Source organism: Oryctolagus cuniculus, chromosome 1 (assembly GCF_051225735.1).
Source record: "Oryctolagus cuniculus isolate XC-2025 breed Fujian yellow rabbit chromosome 1, ASM5122573v1, whole genome shotgun sequence".
NCBI lineage: Eukaryota > Metazoa > Chordata > Mammalia > Lagomorpha > Leporidae > Oryctolagus > Oryctolagus cuniculus.
Genome location: NC_142867.1, coordinates 109,996,128 through 110,012,439, shown reverse-complemented (window position 1 = coordinate 110,012,439; position 16,312 = coordinate 109,996,128). Strand labels below are relative to the sequence as shown.

The following is a 16,312-nucleotide window of genomic DNA, read 5'->3' as shown; positions in this document are numbered from 1 at the left end:
TGTTAAAAAAATGAAATCCTGTCATTTGCAACAAAATGGATACAACTGGAAACCATCATACTGAGTGAAATAAGCCAGTCTCAAAAGGACAAATACCATGTGTTCTCCCTGATCTGTGAGAACTAGTGGAGCACCTAAAAGCTAATCTATAGAAGTGAAATTAACACTTCAAGATGCAATGACTTTGAACAGCTCTTGTCTCAACTGTTGAGGAGCAGTTTTTTTTTTTCATACTATTTGCTGAACTCTTTACTGAGTATAGAGGTCATTGTACATGTATAAAGTTAATTGAAAATAGGTCTTAGTGAAAAATAAAAATGGGAATAGGAGAGGGAGGAGGAAGAGGGGTGGTAGTGTGGGTATGGTGGGTAGAATCACTATATTCATAAAGTTGTATTTATAGAAAGCACGAAGTTTGTATTCCTTAAATAAAAGTTTTCTGGGGAAAAAAAGAATTGCATCTACAAAGCACATTGAATCTGTTAAAAAATAATTAAAAATTAAAATTAAAAAAATTTTTAAATAGAAATTTTTAAAAAGAGAGATCCCAGTTGGTCTTGCTTCAGCCATTGTGGGCACTTGGGGAGTGAAGGAGCAGACAGGAAGTCTCTGTCTGTCCATCTGCCTCGAGAATAAGGAAAATGAATCAAAGACTATGAGTCACCCACTGCTGTGCACCCCAGATGCAAACAGAAAACACAAGCGCCAGGCCTGGGCAGGCCTCGTGCTGTGGCCGGTGAAGCCACCGCCGGGAGGCTGGAGTCCCGTATTGGAGCGGCTGTCTGAGTCCTGGCCACTCTGCTTCTGACCCAGCTTCCGGATAGCACGCCTGAGGAGGCACCGCATGCAAGACCAGGCTAGACTTCCCGGCTGCTGGCTGCGGCCTGGCCCAGCCCTGGCTGTTGCAGTCCTTTGGGGAGTGAACCAGCAGACGGAAGACCTCTCTCTGTGTGTCTCTCCCCGCTCCTTGCTTCTCTTTCAAATAAATACATAACTAAGCGAACCTCACCACCACCACCTCTGGGCGTGCCGATGGGCCTGAGGAGGTCAGTCGTCCTCACCCAGTTCTGCCCTCAATGCTCCCTTTCAGTGGCTCTTTCTTTGGCTTCTCGCAAAGCTTCTGGGCAAACGTGTTGGACACACAGAGGTCCAGGAAGGCGGGGGGCTGAAGGTCATGGGTGTCGGGCTAGTGGGCAGGGCAGAGGTATCATTCAGGCCTGTGCAAGGCCACTGGGTCCTTCCGTGTCAATGACATTCATGAGTAGGACAGGAACAGGGACTTAGGGTGGCTCTGTCCTCTCTCAGCCCAGACGCAGGCCAGGTACCATGTGCTTTGTAAATACAATTCTAAGAACTAATGGTGTTCCCTTCCTCTCTCCCTCCAGTCCTGGGAAAGGAAAGAATGAGGCTGAGAGGTGAGGGGCCCTGGGCCGGGTTCAATGGCCCCCATTGCCAGGATAGGTCCCTGCCCTGGTCTCCTGAGACCACCCCAGGCAACTGCCCATTTTCAGATGAGAAGACTGAGGCCAGAGAGGGAGCCGGTCTTGCCCTAGCATTGATGGGGGAAATGGGACATGAAGAGGCCACCAAACACCATCAGCTTCCTCCTGCTTCACTGGAGATGTCTTTGTTTATCCCCAGAGTGAACTCAGCCCTTGGCCACAAGCGCGGCAGCCCAGCCCAGCAAGTGCAAGCCCAGACGTGGGCCCTGCTGTTTGTGTCTGCACTGCTGGCTGGGCGGCTGTGGGCTCTGCTGATTCAGTCTGCCGCAGAGCCCTGACGCACGGGTCTAGCCTGCGCCCCACCTGCAGCTCACCTGGGACGGAAGCCCTGCTGCCTGCAGTCCGTGCAGGGGCAGGGTGGGGATGCCCAGATCCTGGGGCCCAGGGGGGCCCAGGCCAGAGGGAGTGGGCGCCAAGGGGGCATGGAAGAAGTGTGTGTGTATGGGGGGGTGTTGGGTGGCTGCAAAGCACCTGCTGTTGCCTGATTGGCTCAGACTCTTCCCTCCTGGCTTCTCAGCTGTCATCGGCAGCAGAAAGACGTTAAAGCAGGACCTCAATGTGCAGGCCGAGCAGTGCTGTGCTAGCCGCCCTAATAAAGTGAACAATGCCCTTCAGTCATAAATGCTGCCTCAATTCTCAGAACCCTAAAAAGTTACCCCCAAACCAAGACTCCAACACTAGGCGGCGTCAGAGCTAGTCAGGGTCAGACCTCAGCGTCTGGCCCAGCTGCTGGGTTCAGTGGGCTGCTCCCCCTCTCAGGAACTCCTTGGGTAAGCGCCATTATGTGGGGCTGGGTCCTTTGACTCACCACTCCCCACCAGCAAGGCCTTGTCGCATGTAATTAGCCTGCGGCCAACACACAGAGATGGCTGCGCTCGGTGAGAAGGCACGGGCACCTCTGAGCAGCTCGGGCTTTGCAGAACCATCCATGGACCTGGCAGGAGACCCACCCCCCTCCTGGGGCATGTCAGCAAGAGGACCTGGCACCCAGTAGGGGCTTTACTTGAACCAGCACCCTGTACCCTCTCTCCCTTTAGGTTTGCAACTCTCTCACCGGTTGCTCCTTCAGGGACCCCTGACCCTCCCAAAGAAGCAGCTGGTTGAGTGCTGCTCAGCTCTGAATGGCAGGCAGACGTGTCAGGGGCCTGCTTCCCATTGAGCTCAGAGATGGCGGAGCTGGACCCAGACAGATCTTGTTTGTAAGACTAGCCTGGTGCGCAGAAGCTCTGGACAACCAGTCTAGGAAGGAGGAGTTCTCCACCAGCCTCCAGCACACCTCACAACCTCTGTCAATCATGAGGGCCCTCTGGGTAGTGGGAAGCAGATGCAAGGGTTAACACCCTCACAAGGCAGTGCGCAGGAGCTGCACCGGCTGCCATGGTCTGAGGAAGAGACCTCCCCCCTCCCTGCTTGCCTCTCCTTCTCCATGCAAGGCCGACTTTGGAAGAAGGCAGTAGGGGTGGAGCCGGGAGAAAAGTAGGGGCACAGCCAAGGGGGCTTTCTGGCCCTGCTGCCACCTGCGCCAGCTCCAGGACCCCATGGGGGCCGAGGCCCGCACTTCCCGGGGTCTCCTGGGAGGAAAACCCAGAGGCCGAGATGCTGCTGTTGCTAGGAGGTGGGTAACAGGTCCCTTGAGGCTCTGGCAGGTGCAGCCAGGTTGCTGGCGCTGGTGGGGAGAGAAACCCAGGGGAGGGGGTGGGGAAAGCTCCCTGGACGAGCCAAGGGACCCAGGGCTGCTCACAGTCGGCTCGGCAGTGGGTCTCGGCCTCGGCTGGCTCCGTGCTCCTGTGAAGGGGTATCCCACTGCTCGCTCACCCGACCTGTGAGCAGCTGTGACCGTCCCCCCGGAAGCTGGGACAGGCAGTTGGATGCATTCGCCTGGCTGGCAAGGAGAGCCTCAGCCATGACAGGTAAGGTGTTGAGAGCAGAAGCGGAGGGGTGCACTGGTATGTGTCTCCTAGGGGAGCCTGGCTGTGGGCAGTAGCCCAGAGCACATGGAAGGTTCCAGATGTGTCTCCAGGCAGGACCACCCCCTGGGCAGCCCGGGCCACATACAGGTGGACCCCAAGCCCTCACGTGCGGGTTGGGCGGGAGGCGTCCTCCATGCTCTGCCTTCGGTGGAGGCGTCCTTACACATGGCGCATTTCCCTTTAGCTCTAACCTCAGTCTCGGCTGCTACATTAGAATCCATTTTGCCTTGTTCTAAGCCACATAGGTGCTGACCTGCTGGCAATCTGAGCCCAGAACCCAGCCCCCATCCCAGCATATAATGGCTCTAGGGCAGGGCCTGGGGCGGCCTGGGGCGGCCGGGCGGTGTCAGGTGGCTGCCTTTATCCTGCTGCCAGCCTGCTGTTCAGCTCCCAGCATTGAAGGCTCAAGCTTTGTGTTTCCATACGGCCCAAAGGGAGGGTGACAGGTCGTTAAATGCCAGGTTCACAAATGGAGGAGCTGAGGCACAGATCACGAGGCAGGGCAAGGTGCAGGGCAGGTACGGTGCTAGTCCTGCAGACCACCTGGCTCCCCGTTGGAGGGCCTTGCTCCCGGGGGACATTGCAGGGAGCCAGAGTGCTTGGAAGCCCCTCCCAGGGGAAGCAGGCCAATCTCTCCCGCCTGTCTGAGTTTTCAGCAGCTCTACTTTGTCCAGCTTTCCTTGTGCCCTAGGGTGGTGGGCCCATCTGAGCTCACCCTCCCCTCCCGGTAGGATCCGAATGGGGGGGGGGGGAAGGTGACTCTGCCTTTGTGCCCCTGAGGGCGGTGCTCGGCCAGTGACTATTGGGGACCTGGAAGAACCAGCAGGGGTCAGACCGCAGGGGTCAGGCTTCCAGCCTGGTGCAGACCCCTGGATCCTACTGAAGCTTAGAAGGGTCCTTGAAGCACAGCCAATACCTGAGCCAAGGAGCTGCCACTCAGGCTGTGGTCTGAAATTCACAAAAGAATTCCTTGGAATCACCCCTGTCTTTGGAACACCATACTCTCTTGTTACAATGTCCTAGGCTGTCTTTTAGGCGGCAGGGAAGGAGGAGATTGGGGTTAGAGGGTCTGGCTCCTCTCCTGACCTGCTGAGCAACCTTGGGTAAACCACCAATGTCTCCTGGACCCGGCCTCGTCCTCTGGAACGTGGGTGTGAGAAAATGAACTTCACAGGACAACAGTGAGAAAAGGCTGCGAGACGCTGCACCTGCTAGGGACAATGTGCCTCTTCAAGGCTGCCGGCACCCGTCTGGCCCACTGCCATCTTGGCTTGTTCGTGTCTGCCCTTGACTGGTCCTTGTGGTTCTGGGAGTCTCAGCTGCTCTGGTCAGAAGGGGTCTGTCCTCTGGTCTTGCTCCCCCTGAGCAGGCACAGTGGCCCCAGTCCAGTTCAGTTCCTTCCCAGGCAGGTGGTGCTGGGCAAGTTGATGAATTTTTTCTAGGATGCAGTCTACGTCTTAGGGTTGTTGGTGAGGGCTAAACACACTGATGGACATGGCGTGCCTCGCTCGGTGCTTGAAGCATAGTGGGGGGATTGGTAAGTGGAAGTGGGAATGAGTCCCCTCCACTCTGGTCACCCCAAACTCCACCCAGCGTTCAAGGAGGGCCTGCACTGTGGCTCCGTACGAGGACAGGGTGGAGCAGTCTCACTTGTTCTGGGCGCTCCGGCGACAGCTGGCCTCTGGGCACCTGCTGTGGCTGCTGCGGCCACTTTCCCGGTTAAGTGAGGCCGCCATGTCTGCCCCGTGAGCTCTGAGCTCAGCCTCCGTGCTGCTTGCAAGACGTCTCTGCACGCATTGCTGTGCTGTTACATAACCCAAAGTGAGGGCTCTCACCGCTTCCCTGCCCACTCCCAGACCACTGTGAGGGCTCCCGGAAGGCCTTCCTGGCTGGGCTGCCCTTGGCCAGAAGAGGCTGCGCTTTCTGGAGGAGCAGCCTTGCATCCTGCACTCTGGGTCCGAAGCCCACTTCTGTTGCTCACCAGGCAGATGCTGTGGGCAAGTGATTTATCCACGGAGTACCACAGCGTGGTGTGTGTGTGTGAAGGAGAGAGAGAGAGAGACTCCTAGTGGTTCCCTAAAACACGCATAGCACATAGCACACTGCCCGGTGCACAGTGGGAGCGCACTAGCAGTTTAATAATGATAATTAATAATAATCATCTATCATCCAGTGAGGAGCAAGAGGCAAAACCCTTGTGCCCATGCAGCATCTAATCTATTATTTTTATTAATAATTAATAATAGTAACATTAAAATAGAACCTGGCCAGGGCTTGTCATGGAGGATGCTCAGAAATGATTCATTATTAATGGGCGGGAGCTTGGAGAGGACCTGATGTGAATGGAGCAAATGCTAGCTATTTCTGGGATTTCTCAGGCCGAAGGGCCTGACTTCAGGGCGGGAAGAAAGTGGACTAAGTGCCTCTGGGGAGGGTGACCAGGGCAGCAAGGGGACCTACAGGGACGTCCCGGCGCCTCTGTGAAGGTTCCCTGCAGGGAGGGAGCACACGCAGGTCAGAGACGCAAAGGCGCTGTAAGGACAAGGACAAACACTTCCTTTTGAATCCGTGTGGTCGTCCCGAGGACGCATGCGGCAAGTCATGGCCAAGCCTTCCCCTGCCACAGGGTACACGGCTTCCAGCAGCCAGCGCTTCCTGGAAACGGACGATGTGTGTGCAGAAGCCAGGGGGGCGCAGGTTGCTGCAGAGACAGGGGGCAGAGCCAGCAAGGGCTCCTGGGGGGATTCTGAGGGGTGGGGGTGGGGGAGCCAGGGCCTGCCAGGGGAGAGAGACCGGGCAGAAGTGGGCGGGGCCGCAGGCCTTGCCAACAGGCATCTCTGGTCTTTTCTAGGCTTGGCTTCTACAGCAGATGGTAGGGGGGCAGAGTGGGGGAGCCACGCCCCTCGCAGGCCTCGGAGGGTCTCTCTTCGGGGTCTGTGATCCTGAAGAGCTCTTCTGGGACTTCACGTCTGCTCCCGGCCGGCCCCAGGCCCGGTCCGTTCATAATTTTCTCTCTTTAAGTCACTTGTCTGTCCTCCACCGTCTCGAGCTGACTTGGGCTTCTCCCCTGAGCAGCATTGGGTGTGAGGCGCAGAGCTCTTGAGGTCATTACGCCTGAGATGGTTCTGCCCATCAGTTTTCCTTTGACCTGGCGCAGCTTTCCCCTCTGTGAGCTTTGGTAGTTAGCGGCAGATGGGTCTCCTGGCACAAACAGCTGTGCCACAGTCTTCACCCCCTGCATACTTGGGTAGGAGCCACGGGCCTCCAGGAGGGAAGCGGGGCGCCCTGCTTCTGCAGGTGCTGGTGGTTGGGGTCCACCTCTTGGAGGGTTGGCAGGAGCTCCGGAGAGGGGCCTTTGTGAAGTCACTAACCTGTCTGCACCTTGACTGGAGAACACCCTGTGTCAGGTTGGGGCGGAGCTTCCCCAGCAATGCGGCACTCGCTGCTTAGGCTGAAGATGAGACACCACCACTGTGGCTCGTGCTCTCTAACCCTTCCAGGGGCTCCTTGTTGTCAGGGGAGGTCCTCCCTGGGCACTGGCCATGCACTCCCAGGTGGTGTCCCCAGCCAGTGTCTGGCATCATCGGGTGGATGCGTGCCTGCTCTGCCCATGGAAGGGGCAGCGGCTTAGCCTGCTCCTGCCCCACCCGGGCAGTACCCGGATCGGAGGGCCTAGATTCTGCACATTCTTCTCTGAATCTCCCAACGGCGTCTTGCTAGTACCCAGCACGTAGTAGAGGCTCAGGCAACACAGGAGTGAGTGAATGAATGAACAAATGAGTATGATAGAGGAAGCAACTGAGACAGCAGGGAGTGCCTAAAGCATGCCAGCGGCAGAGCCCAGCCAGTCCGATGTGCGAGAGATTTTGTGACGGAAGACACGCGGCCGCCCTGGACAGGTGCCGGCTCATTCTGTCACCTCTTCCGTGAGTGTTCCTTTAGTCTGCCGCCTGAGGAAGGTTTCCGGTTGCGTGTAGATTATATGAGAAAGCTGGACGATGGATGTTCCGGGTGCAAGGGGCAGGGGTTGTGGTTTTGAGCCTTGTTTGAAAATTTCTCGTAATCGGGAAAGTTGACAGGAGTGGCAGGTGGGGACGTGGAGCTGAACACATTCCCGGGGATTGCTGCCCGGGCTCTGCCCTCCCCACCTCTTCCCTCCTACTTGGGTGTCCGGGCAGGCTGGGGCCTGTCCCTCCTCACCCCCAGACACTCTGGTTACACCGCTGGTCTAGTCTGGTCTGTTTCCAGTTGAACCTGAACTTCGTTTCCAGTGTCAGAGAGATCAGAAGCTGGTTGAAGGGGATTCAGGCTCTGATCACTTATCTGCCATCCAGTGATGGGAGCATTCACAGGTTTTACCAAGGGCCTGCTCCATCCAGGCTCTGGGCTGAACCACAGAGACGCCATCTGCCCTGTTGCCAAGAAGCTCACTGTCAGATGGCAGCAGGTTTAATTAACACAGAGGCACCCTGCACCTTCCACGCCGGGGAGTCCACTGCCTTGGGGAACCACTGCTTGGGAACCTGGAGTGTTTTACAGGGGCTGACGTTTTTATCTGAGCAGGAGGAGGGCGGAGGGTGCAACAGGTGCTTGAGAAACTTGAAGGTCTTCAGCTTGAGGTCAGTCTTGCTGCCTGCTGTCCTGGGCTGCTCCCGGGGCTCTGGGGAGCTGCTGTCTGGGTCCCTGAGCCCTGGTTTAGGTCTGTTTTTCTTCTCATCTCCCTCCCTGGATTGGTCTCTCCTCGCTTGCCATGTTCAGTGCCCCAGATCTCTTAGGCATCCCCAGGGGCTAGGCTGGCGAGTGCAGGGCTCTGCTGCGGGTGTGCTGAAGGGGAGGAGAGGGGTCTGGGACACGCAGGAGGCCCTTCTCCAGGCCGCACCAGGCACAGGCCAGGAAGGAAGAACCCAGGGGTAGGGGTGTGTGCTGCTTCTCCTTCGCTCCTACAGGGAGCTCTTATACAGCCCTCAGGCCCGGGTCCTGCTGTGCCGTAGCATGGCCTCTGTTGTGGGCCACCACGAGTCTGTGGGGTCATCTGGTGAATGTCTACCCTGACCCTGCAGCCCTCTAGCCTCTGAGCTCTGCGAGAGCAGGAGCCAGGTCTTTCTCTCCCCAGCAATCACATGTCCAGTGCCCGGCACGTGTGAGGCCCACTGCCCTCGCGTGGAATGGATGAGTGGAGCTGAACTGCCTCAGGGGTGGGGGAAGGGTGGCTGCACCAAGTTCCCCATCTGGGCTGCACTGACCTCCAGGGTGAGGTGCGGACCCTGAACCTGAGCTCCATGGGGGACCGGACCTCAGCCTGTGACACCTGTGTGCCCTGGGCCTTTGTCCCCACACTGCCACGCTGTCATGCTGTCTGCATGCAGTTCCCTCTGCCTGGAGCAAGTCAGCTCAACCTGCAAGAACCCATGCAAACGCTTTCTCTTCTGGGACAACTTCCCAAGCACATGAGAGACTCCCCTCTGCTCCAAGGGTAGCTGTGACCCCTCCCCATTGTCCTTGTCACACTCTCCTTTCTCAGTGCCTCCAGGCTGGGCCCTCCTTTCACTTAGAGGCTGGCCAGAGTCAGGTACCTGGGTGGCTGCAGCTTCTTTTGAGGGCCACAGCGACATGAGGTCCCCTCAGCCAGGCAGGGAGGGTCCTGGCAGAGCAGGCAGGAGAGCGGCCGCTCTTTGCTCTCTTGCCCACTAGGGTCTTGCCTCTGCATGACTTTCAGTCTGTCCCCTGACCCAGGATGACACCAGCAGGGCTCAGTCTGCGGAGGGCCCTGCACCTGCTCCCGATCCTGGCTGCCTCTGCCTCACTCCTGAGCCCCAGCGCAGCCCAGCCAGCCCTCTGGGTCTGCACCAGGCTGCCAAGGAAAGGAGGGGCCTTAGGAAGCTCCCTGCAGAGCAGCTGGAAGGGTTGGATAGACCAGGTGCTAACTAATGCCCCTGTGCTGTGGCTTGAGGAGTGTTTGTAGCCTCGGGGGTGGGAAGAGGTCAAGGCTAGGATGGTCAGTTACAGGATGTCTGACTTCTGCCCAGGCCTTGGCTACAGAGGAGCCCTCCGGGACACCTTCCCTACCGGGACAGATGGAACTCTGCTCTCTGTCCTGGCTGTGTCCCCAGCTCCAGCACTCCCAGCTGAATGGTGCCGGGAAGAAGCCTTGTTAACAACACTCTGCCCTGCTGTGCCCAGGAGGGGCCTGTGAGTGTTGGAGAGGCTGGGAGAGGAGGCCCAGGGAGGGTGGAGCCTGGGCGCAAGATGGCAGTCCTCTCTCGGGGCTGGGAGCTGTGGTGGTCCTGGGCTCGTGCGAGGGAACTCACAGGGTCAGTGGGCACAGCTGATTTATGATAGTTCAGGCACCAGAAGCCTCCTCCATCGCACCCTGGAACCCCAGTCCTGAGCCCTGCAGCCCATGGGCCACCACCCACCCTCCCTTCCTGGAGCGCAGAGGCTCAGGGTGGCCTGCGCAGCCACAGTTTCCCAGAGGGGCTGCCTTGTGTGCAGGGCTTCCTGGTTCACAGCACCACTCCTGCCCTCTCAGCCTCCCCACCAACCCTGTGTGCGCGCCTGCAGTGCCGTGGGCCTTATTCTGCCCATTTTGCAGAGGGAGTCCATGCGTGTCCAGGGACAAATGCCTCAAGTGCCCAACTAAGGCGGGAGCTGGCCTCCTGCCCTTTCGATTCTGCAGTTAGGGCTCAGGTGATGTGCCCTGGAGGCTCCTCCTGTCTCCGCCACTCTCCAGGCGGCGCCCCAGTGTGCTCAGAGAGCCCGCAGCAGCCCCTCACCTGCCCAGAACCCGGGGACGCAGCTGCCCTGCACACAGGCTGTTTCCCGGTGCCACCTTGGACGGGGAAGCAGGAAGCTGGGGCTTTGGTCCTGGCTCCCTGCCCAGGTAAATCAGGCAAAGCCCCTCTGCTTCCTGCCCCCCTGCCCTGGAGCCAGCGCTTTGCCAGCCTGTGCTAAGAGTGAAGGGAAGCACTGGGGCTGGGAGTCGGGAGACGCTCACCTGGTCACCCAGCGGCCCTGCAGCGGGGCGGCCGCTCCCCTCGCTTCGCCTCCCCTCCCCTTTCACTTGGGTGCTGCATCCTGGCCGAGGATGGGAGAGAGGGTGGGGCCTACCTCGGACCCAGCTGCTGCCTGTTCCCCGCTGGCCCTGTTATCCTCCGTGGCCCGGGGTGGGGGTGGGGTTCTCCTGGCCCTAAGGCAGTGGAGATGCCCTGGGTGCTCCGAGGAGGGAAGAGACCAAGTGGTTGCCACAGACACCGGGGTTGTGTTGAAGCATCTCTGCACCATTTCCTTTACAAAGCAAAGGAGTCAGTTTCCCGGGGGAGGCAGAGGGCCACTGGGAAGTGCAAAGAGTCCCCTGCCCTTGACGGAACAGTGCCAGTCTCCAGCCAGACTGCTAGGCACTGGGCCAGAGAGCAGCTAGCAGGCAGGGAACGGTGAGAAAGGTCAGCCCTGGCCTCGGGCCGCTGCTCCCTTGATGCACGGGTCCAAGGAGGCCACTGCCAGTGGCGGGAGAGAGGAGGGCAGGTGGGCACAGGGCATGTAAAGGGCAGGATATGGGGGTGATTTGCTTGTGACCCCTTTTTTGAACCTGCAAGGTGTTACAGAATCTCAGCTGATGGCCTCTTGGACTGCTTGAGGAGCTCTGTATGGGGGGACCCTCCCACCCCCACTCCCCACCCCCCAGTCTTGGGAGCCAAGGCCCCCACACTCACCATGCTGACTGTGCGATCTTGTGATCTTGCAATGTCCTCTGCAGCCTGGAGCCCAGATCTGTGACCCAGGGTGGGAGGAGGGGTTCAGGACCAGGGCCGGCAGGTCAGAAATCCCGGTCAGCACCGGCTGGAGGAGGCCCAAGTGCAGGGCAGGCCTTGGTCCCTCACGGCCAGCATCCCTGTCCCCCTTGCCAGCCAAGCCGGCCACCTCCCACCGCTGTATTCTAGGAGTGATTTGGGGACTGCAAGGCAGGTCGATGAAATCAACCCCACAGGTGAAGTTGCCAAACTGGAATGATTATGCGTCTTGTAACCCGACACCCGTCTTAGGGGCAGGACCCACACCTGGAGTCATTCACCAGCTCTTGGAGCCCTTCGGCCTCAGAACAGGTGACACACCTGAGATGTCATAAAAGCCTTCCCGCCTGAATGGCTTCCACCCAACTGGGTGTTGGCTGAGGGTGATGTCAGAGCTGAGTTCTCTCCCTCTCTCCTCTCTCGACTTCTGTCTGTGTGGGTGCTTTGGTTTGGAGCTGTGTGCAAAGTGGAGGGGCCCAGGGGCTGGGGTGAGGGAATTTTCTGCTGAGTAGGAGGGGATGCCTGCCACACGCGGAGCAGCAAGCCTGGGAAGTGCACAGAGAAGGCAGCTTCTTCCCTTAAGAAGATGGGATTGGCGCCGGCGTGTGGCACAGCGGGTTAAGCCTCTGCCTGCAACCCAGGCATCCCATATCAGAGCATGGGTTCAAGTCCCAGGTGCTCTGCTTCTGCCCCTGCTCCTAATGCCTGGAAAGGCAGAGGAAGATGGCTGGAGCATTTGGGTCCCTGCCACCCATGTGAGAGACCTCGATGGAGTTTCAGGCTTTGGTCTGGTCTGGTCCCCTTCCATGGTGGCTGTTTGGGGAGTGGACCAACAAGATGGAAGATCTCATCTCTCTCCTCTCTCTCTCTCTCTCTCTCTCTCTCTCTCTCTGTAACTCTACTTTTCCAATAAATCTAGAAGGGGGAGGAGGAGGAGGAACAGGGGGAGGAGGAGGAGGAGGTGAGCTATGCTCTCTTTCCCAGGAGTGGAACTGTCAGTGCAGGGCTAACAGGCAGAGGACCACAGCCAGCATCCTGCCCGAGAGTCTCAGGCTTAACCTCCGTGAAGATCCCCGTGGTGCTGCAGCGAGGGCCCAGGCCTCCTCTCTCCCAGGGGGTCACTTCTGACTCCCTGGCTGCGGCGTGTGCGGGGCCCTTGGAACCAGGGCCCAAAGAGTTGGAAAGGACTTGGGTACCTTCTCGTGTTCTATGGAGGGCAGCTAATGAACGTGAGCTTCTGAACAAATCCTCGCCCCTCCCAGCTGCGCCCCTCCCAGGAGCCCCTCCGTGGGGCACATGGTTCTGGCCATCACTCTTTATTCTCACCACAACCCCGTGAGGAGTACTTTCCCCATAGCCCGTGGAGATGAAGCAGTGTTTGGCAGAGCTGGGGCGGCACTGGGGTCACCTCCTGCCACCAGCCATGTGAGCAATGTCTGAAAGCCCTGGGTATGTGGTCTGGGATGGCCCTGGTGATCAGATCTCAGTGAGCCACATGGCCTTGGGCATGCGAACAGTAGGGACTTGAGGCTGACCTCCAAGGGCCTCTTGAGCCGACACGGCCCCAAGCCTCTACCCACTTTAGAGTAGCGGCCTTTGTTTCAGGCAAGAGTCAAGAGCCTGGGACCTGAGAACAGGTGGTTTCAGGCGCCAGGCTGTGAAGATCCAGGCAGGGCCCTCCCTGAAAGGGAGGTGGGGTGGGAAGAGGCGAGTGGGCCACCCTGGAGCAGGCCTGCCCTTGCTTTGGTTCCAGGGGTTTGCATTGCCTCCCCTGGTGCTCAGGTGAGCCAGGCAGGAGGCAGCTGCCTGGGCCGGAAGGCTGCTGGGCACGGCTGCGGGGGGGAGGGAGTGGAGGGGGGGCACGTGGTGACTCAGCCCTCCTGGCTCTAACTCTGGCCCCAGCTCCAGGCTGGGTCTCGAGCCTGGGGGGGGGGGGGCTGAGAAGGAGGCTTGTGGGCAGGTCTGGGCAGGGCCGCTGTGACACCCGCCACCGCGGGGAGGTGGCCTGTGGCTCGCAGGTGCCAGGTGTGAAACTGCATCACTGGGCGGCTGCCTCAGGTCTCTCGCAGCTCCCTTCCGCTTTTCCTTCCTTTTCTCTCTCTCTTTCCCCAGCAATGTCTCCTCCACCTTCTCCCTTCCCTTGGCCTGCGTTCTTCTGTGTGTCCAGGTCAGAGGCAGCTTCAAAGCCCCTCCCTGGCACAACCCCTCCCGAGGCTCTGGGGAGGCTCCCAGCAACTCGAGGCCCTTAACCAGCCCATATGTATTATGAAAAATCTGTGCATGCATCTCATAAATGTTTTGCACCAAAATAAACTTTTAATATCATTTTCCCAAGAACTTCTTGAAGAACCCTTGTGTATTCATGCAGTTGTATTTTTTTGTAAGTTTTTTTTGGCATTCCTTTCCTGAAAGAGCACTGTAGAACGTCTGAACTTTAGTCCTCACACAACCTGGGTCACCTTTGGTCAAGAGCATGGGCTCCAACAGCCTGGGGCCTTGTGCCCTCGTCTCAACCCCCAATTAGCTGCATGACTGGGTGTTTCAGTTAGTCCTCCTGAACCCTGCCTTCCTCGTCTACAGAGTACTGACCTCATTTAATAGTACTGACCTCATAAGGTTGTTATGAACACTGAACAAGATAATCCATGTGATGTGTCTGCTGCCTAAAAGACACTCGGTGAGTGAAGCTGTTATCCCTGTGCATCTCACAGGCCGTGTGTTCACTGAGCGACTGTTAGAGCCCATTCTTGTGCCAGCTGTATGTACGTACCTCATAGACTGCCAGGGGAGAGAGGACCCAGCCGTTAAAAGATGTTCCAGTTGAGATAAAAGGAAAACTCCAGGGGACCTCGGGGAATCTTTGTCATCTGCCACCACTCCCCCGCCTCCCTCTGTCCTTCTTTTTCCTTCGTTTTTTTCCCCCTGGGACATTTTCACCTAGATACATAACTTACAGGGCTCTGTATTAATTGCTAGCTGTTTCTGATTGTGCATTTGATGTGCATATCAGCAAGCAGTCACCCGCCTGTCCATCCATCCACCCAGGCAACAAGCATGTTCTGTGATGCCCTCAGACAGGGTGGTGGGAGAAAGCCGGCCGCTCCTGCCGTGAGGTGCCCAGCCTGCCTCCACCCTGCACTTCTTCCCCTGCGGAGCCTCTGAAGACACAGGGCCCCTCGCTCCTCCTGCTCCAGCGGTGTCCTGGAACAGACAGCGTCAACACCACCACCCGGAAGCGTGTTGGAAAAGCCGAGTCCCAGTGCTCACCCTGCCCCAGCGGCAGTCGGCGTGGCAGGGGCCCCAGCTGAGTGGCATGCACCTTGCAGTCAGAGACACGCTGTTCCAGATCTCTTCCCACGCACAGGGGTGGGGTAGAGGCTGTTATTTCTGGAGCAAGCTGAATTCAGACACTGGAGCTCGACACAGATAAAACCCCAGGTCGCTCCCAGCCAGCAAGAACCTAAACTTCTTCCCCTTGGATCTCAGGAGTCTAGATCAGTTTCAGCGTCGGAGCCTTTGGTCCAAGCCCCTTGAAAGACACTCTGTAGAGAAAGGTGCATGCAGGAGCTGGCTGAGCCTGCACCAGCCATGCCAGGGGTCTGCGGCACGGCGCGTGGGAAGTGCGTGCCATGTGGGGATGGCGAGGGGCACCCAGCTCAGCAGGAGACTCTCGGGCTGCCCTCGCCCCCAGACTACGAGAAGGATGGATCTCAGTTCCTGCGTCCAGACTCCTTTATCTTCAGCCAGAGGGGCTTTGCAGAGGCCCCAGGAGTGCCGCACACAGGCCCTCTCCATGATCCACGCGGGGCCCATGTGTGTGTCTTGTAGCAGAAAAGCCCTGGCCTCCCACAGCTCCACGGACCTGGATCCCAGGCATCGGATGGCGGCTTTGAGCACTGAATAAGGAGACCTGACTTCTGTCCGGGGGCATGAGGGCCCGGCACGTGGAGTGAGGGCCACGTGTTCATGCTTTTTGCTGCTTGTGGCTTCTCTGGACTGAGCACGCCCTGCCATTCTGTCTGTCAATCACCACCAGCCCCAGCTGAGGTCACACAGGTGTGGAAGGGAGCAGCTGCCCAGCCCGCCGGGGGTCATAAGAGAAAGGCTTGTGCCCAGCCCACAGCGGGCCTGGGCCTCCAGCCCAAGTTCAGGATTCTCAGTTCTTTTTTTTGGTTCTTCAATTTAAAGTTTATATGATTTATTTGAAAGAGAGAGACAGAAACAGACAGACAGAAGTCTCCCATCCATTGGCTGACTCCGCAAATGCCTTCAAGAGTCGGAGCCAGGCCAAGCTAAAGCCATGTGCCTGGAACTCAATCTGGGTCTCCCACGTGGGTGGCAGGGACCCAAGTTCTTGAGCCATCACTGCTGCCTCCCAGGGAGCACGTTAGCAGGAAGCCGGAATAGGGAGTGGAGTCAGGGCTTGAATGCAGGCACTAGAATGTGGGATGTGGGTGTCCTGAGCAGAACCTTATGGGCCGCAGCAAAGCTGGCCCCTTCCCAGCCCTTGTTTGGTGTGGTTATTTGAGGCTCCACTCGACAGCCTCCGGGCCCACCCCGTGCTGGGGAGAGGGGTGGTTATAGAATCTCTCCTTGCGGGGAGCCAGGCCGGGCCTGCTGGGGCTCCCTCCTTACCTGTGCACTCTGCAGTTGAAACCCCTGTCTAGTCACTGCAGAACACGCAGTGTCCACAGGCCTTTTAAAGACCCCTCAAATGCACGGCTTTCCTTTTTTTTTTTTTTGCACCAAAAATAAATTCATTTTTTAATTCTGTTTCCCATGAACTTTTTGAAGTTCCCTGGCATGTGGGACATCTTCCTGACAGCTTTCGGTCTTGGCTGTGACGACTGTCACCGGCCAGCTGTGTCGCCCTGGGCCCATGAGTGACCTCTCCGTGCCTCACTTCCCCCTCGGGCGCTTGTGAGGGTTGAGTGACGTGGAATCTGTAAAGTGCTGGCCACAGTGCCTGGCACGTGGTCAGTGCCATGTGAACATTGTCAGCGAAATGAACAGGAACATTTCCGTCCCCAGTTCATGAATCACCCCCTTGCAC

General features: G+C 58.1%; 1 protein-coding gene across 1 annotated transcript in view; it reads right to left on the bottom strand.

The window, feature by feature from the left end:
• The window catches only part of TMPRSS4 (transmembrane serine protease 4), a 37,552-nt gene extending 26,037 nt beyond the window's left edge, over window positions 1-11,515 (bottom strand). Inside the window, exon 1 of the mRNA XM_008249423.5 lies at window positions 11,182-11,515. Within this exon, the coding sequence (XP_008247645.1) occupies window positions 11,182-11,184 (3 nt within the window). The 5' untranslated portion in view covers window positions 11,185-11,515. The remainder of the gene's footprint in view (window positions 1-11,181) is intronic.
• Window positions 11,516-16,312: the final 4,797 nt, after the last annotated feature.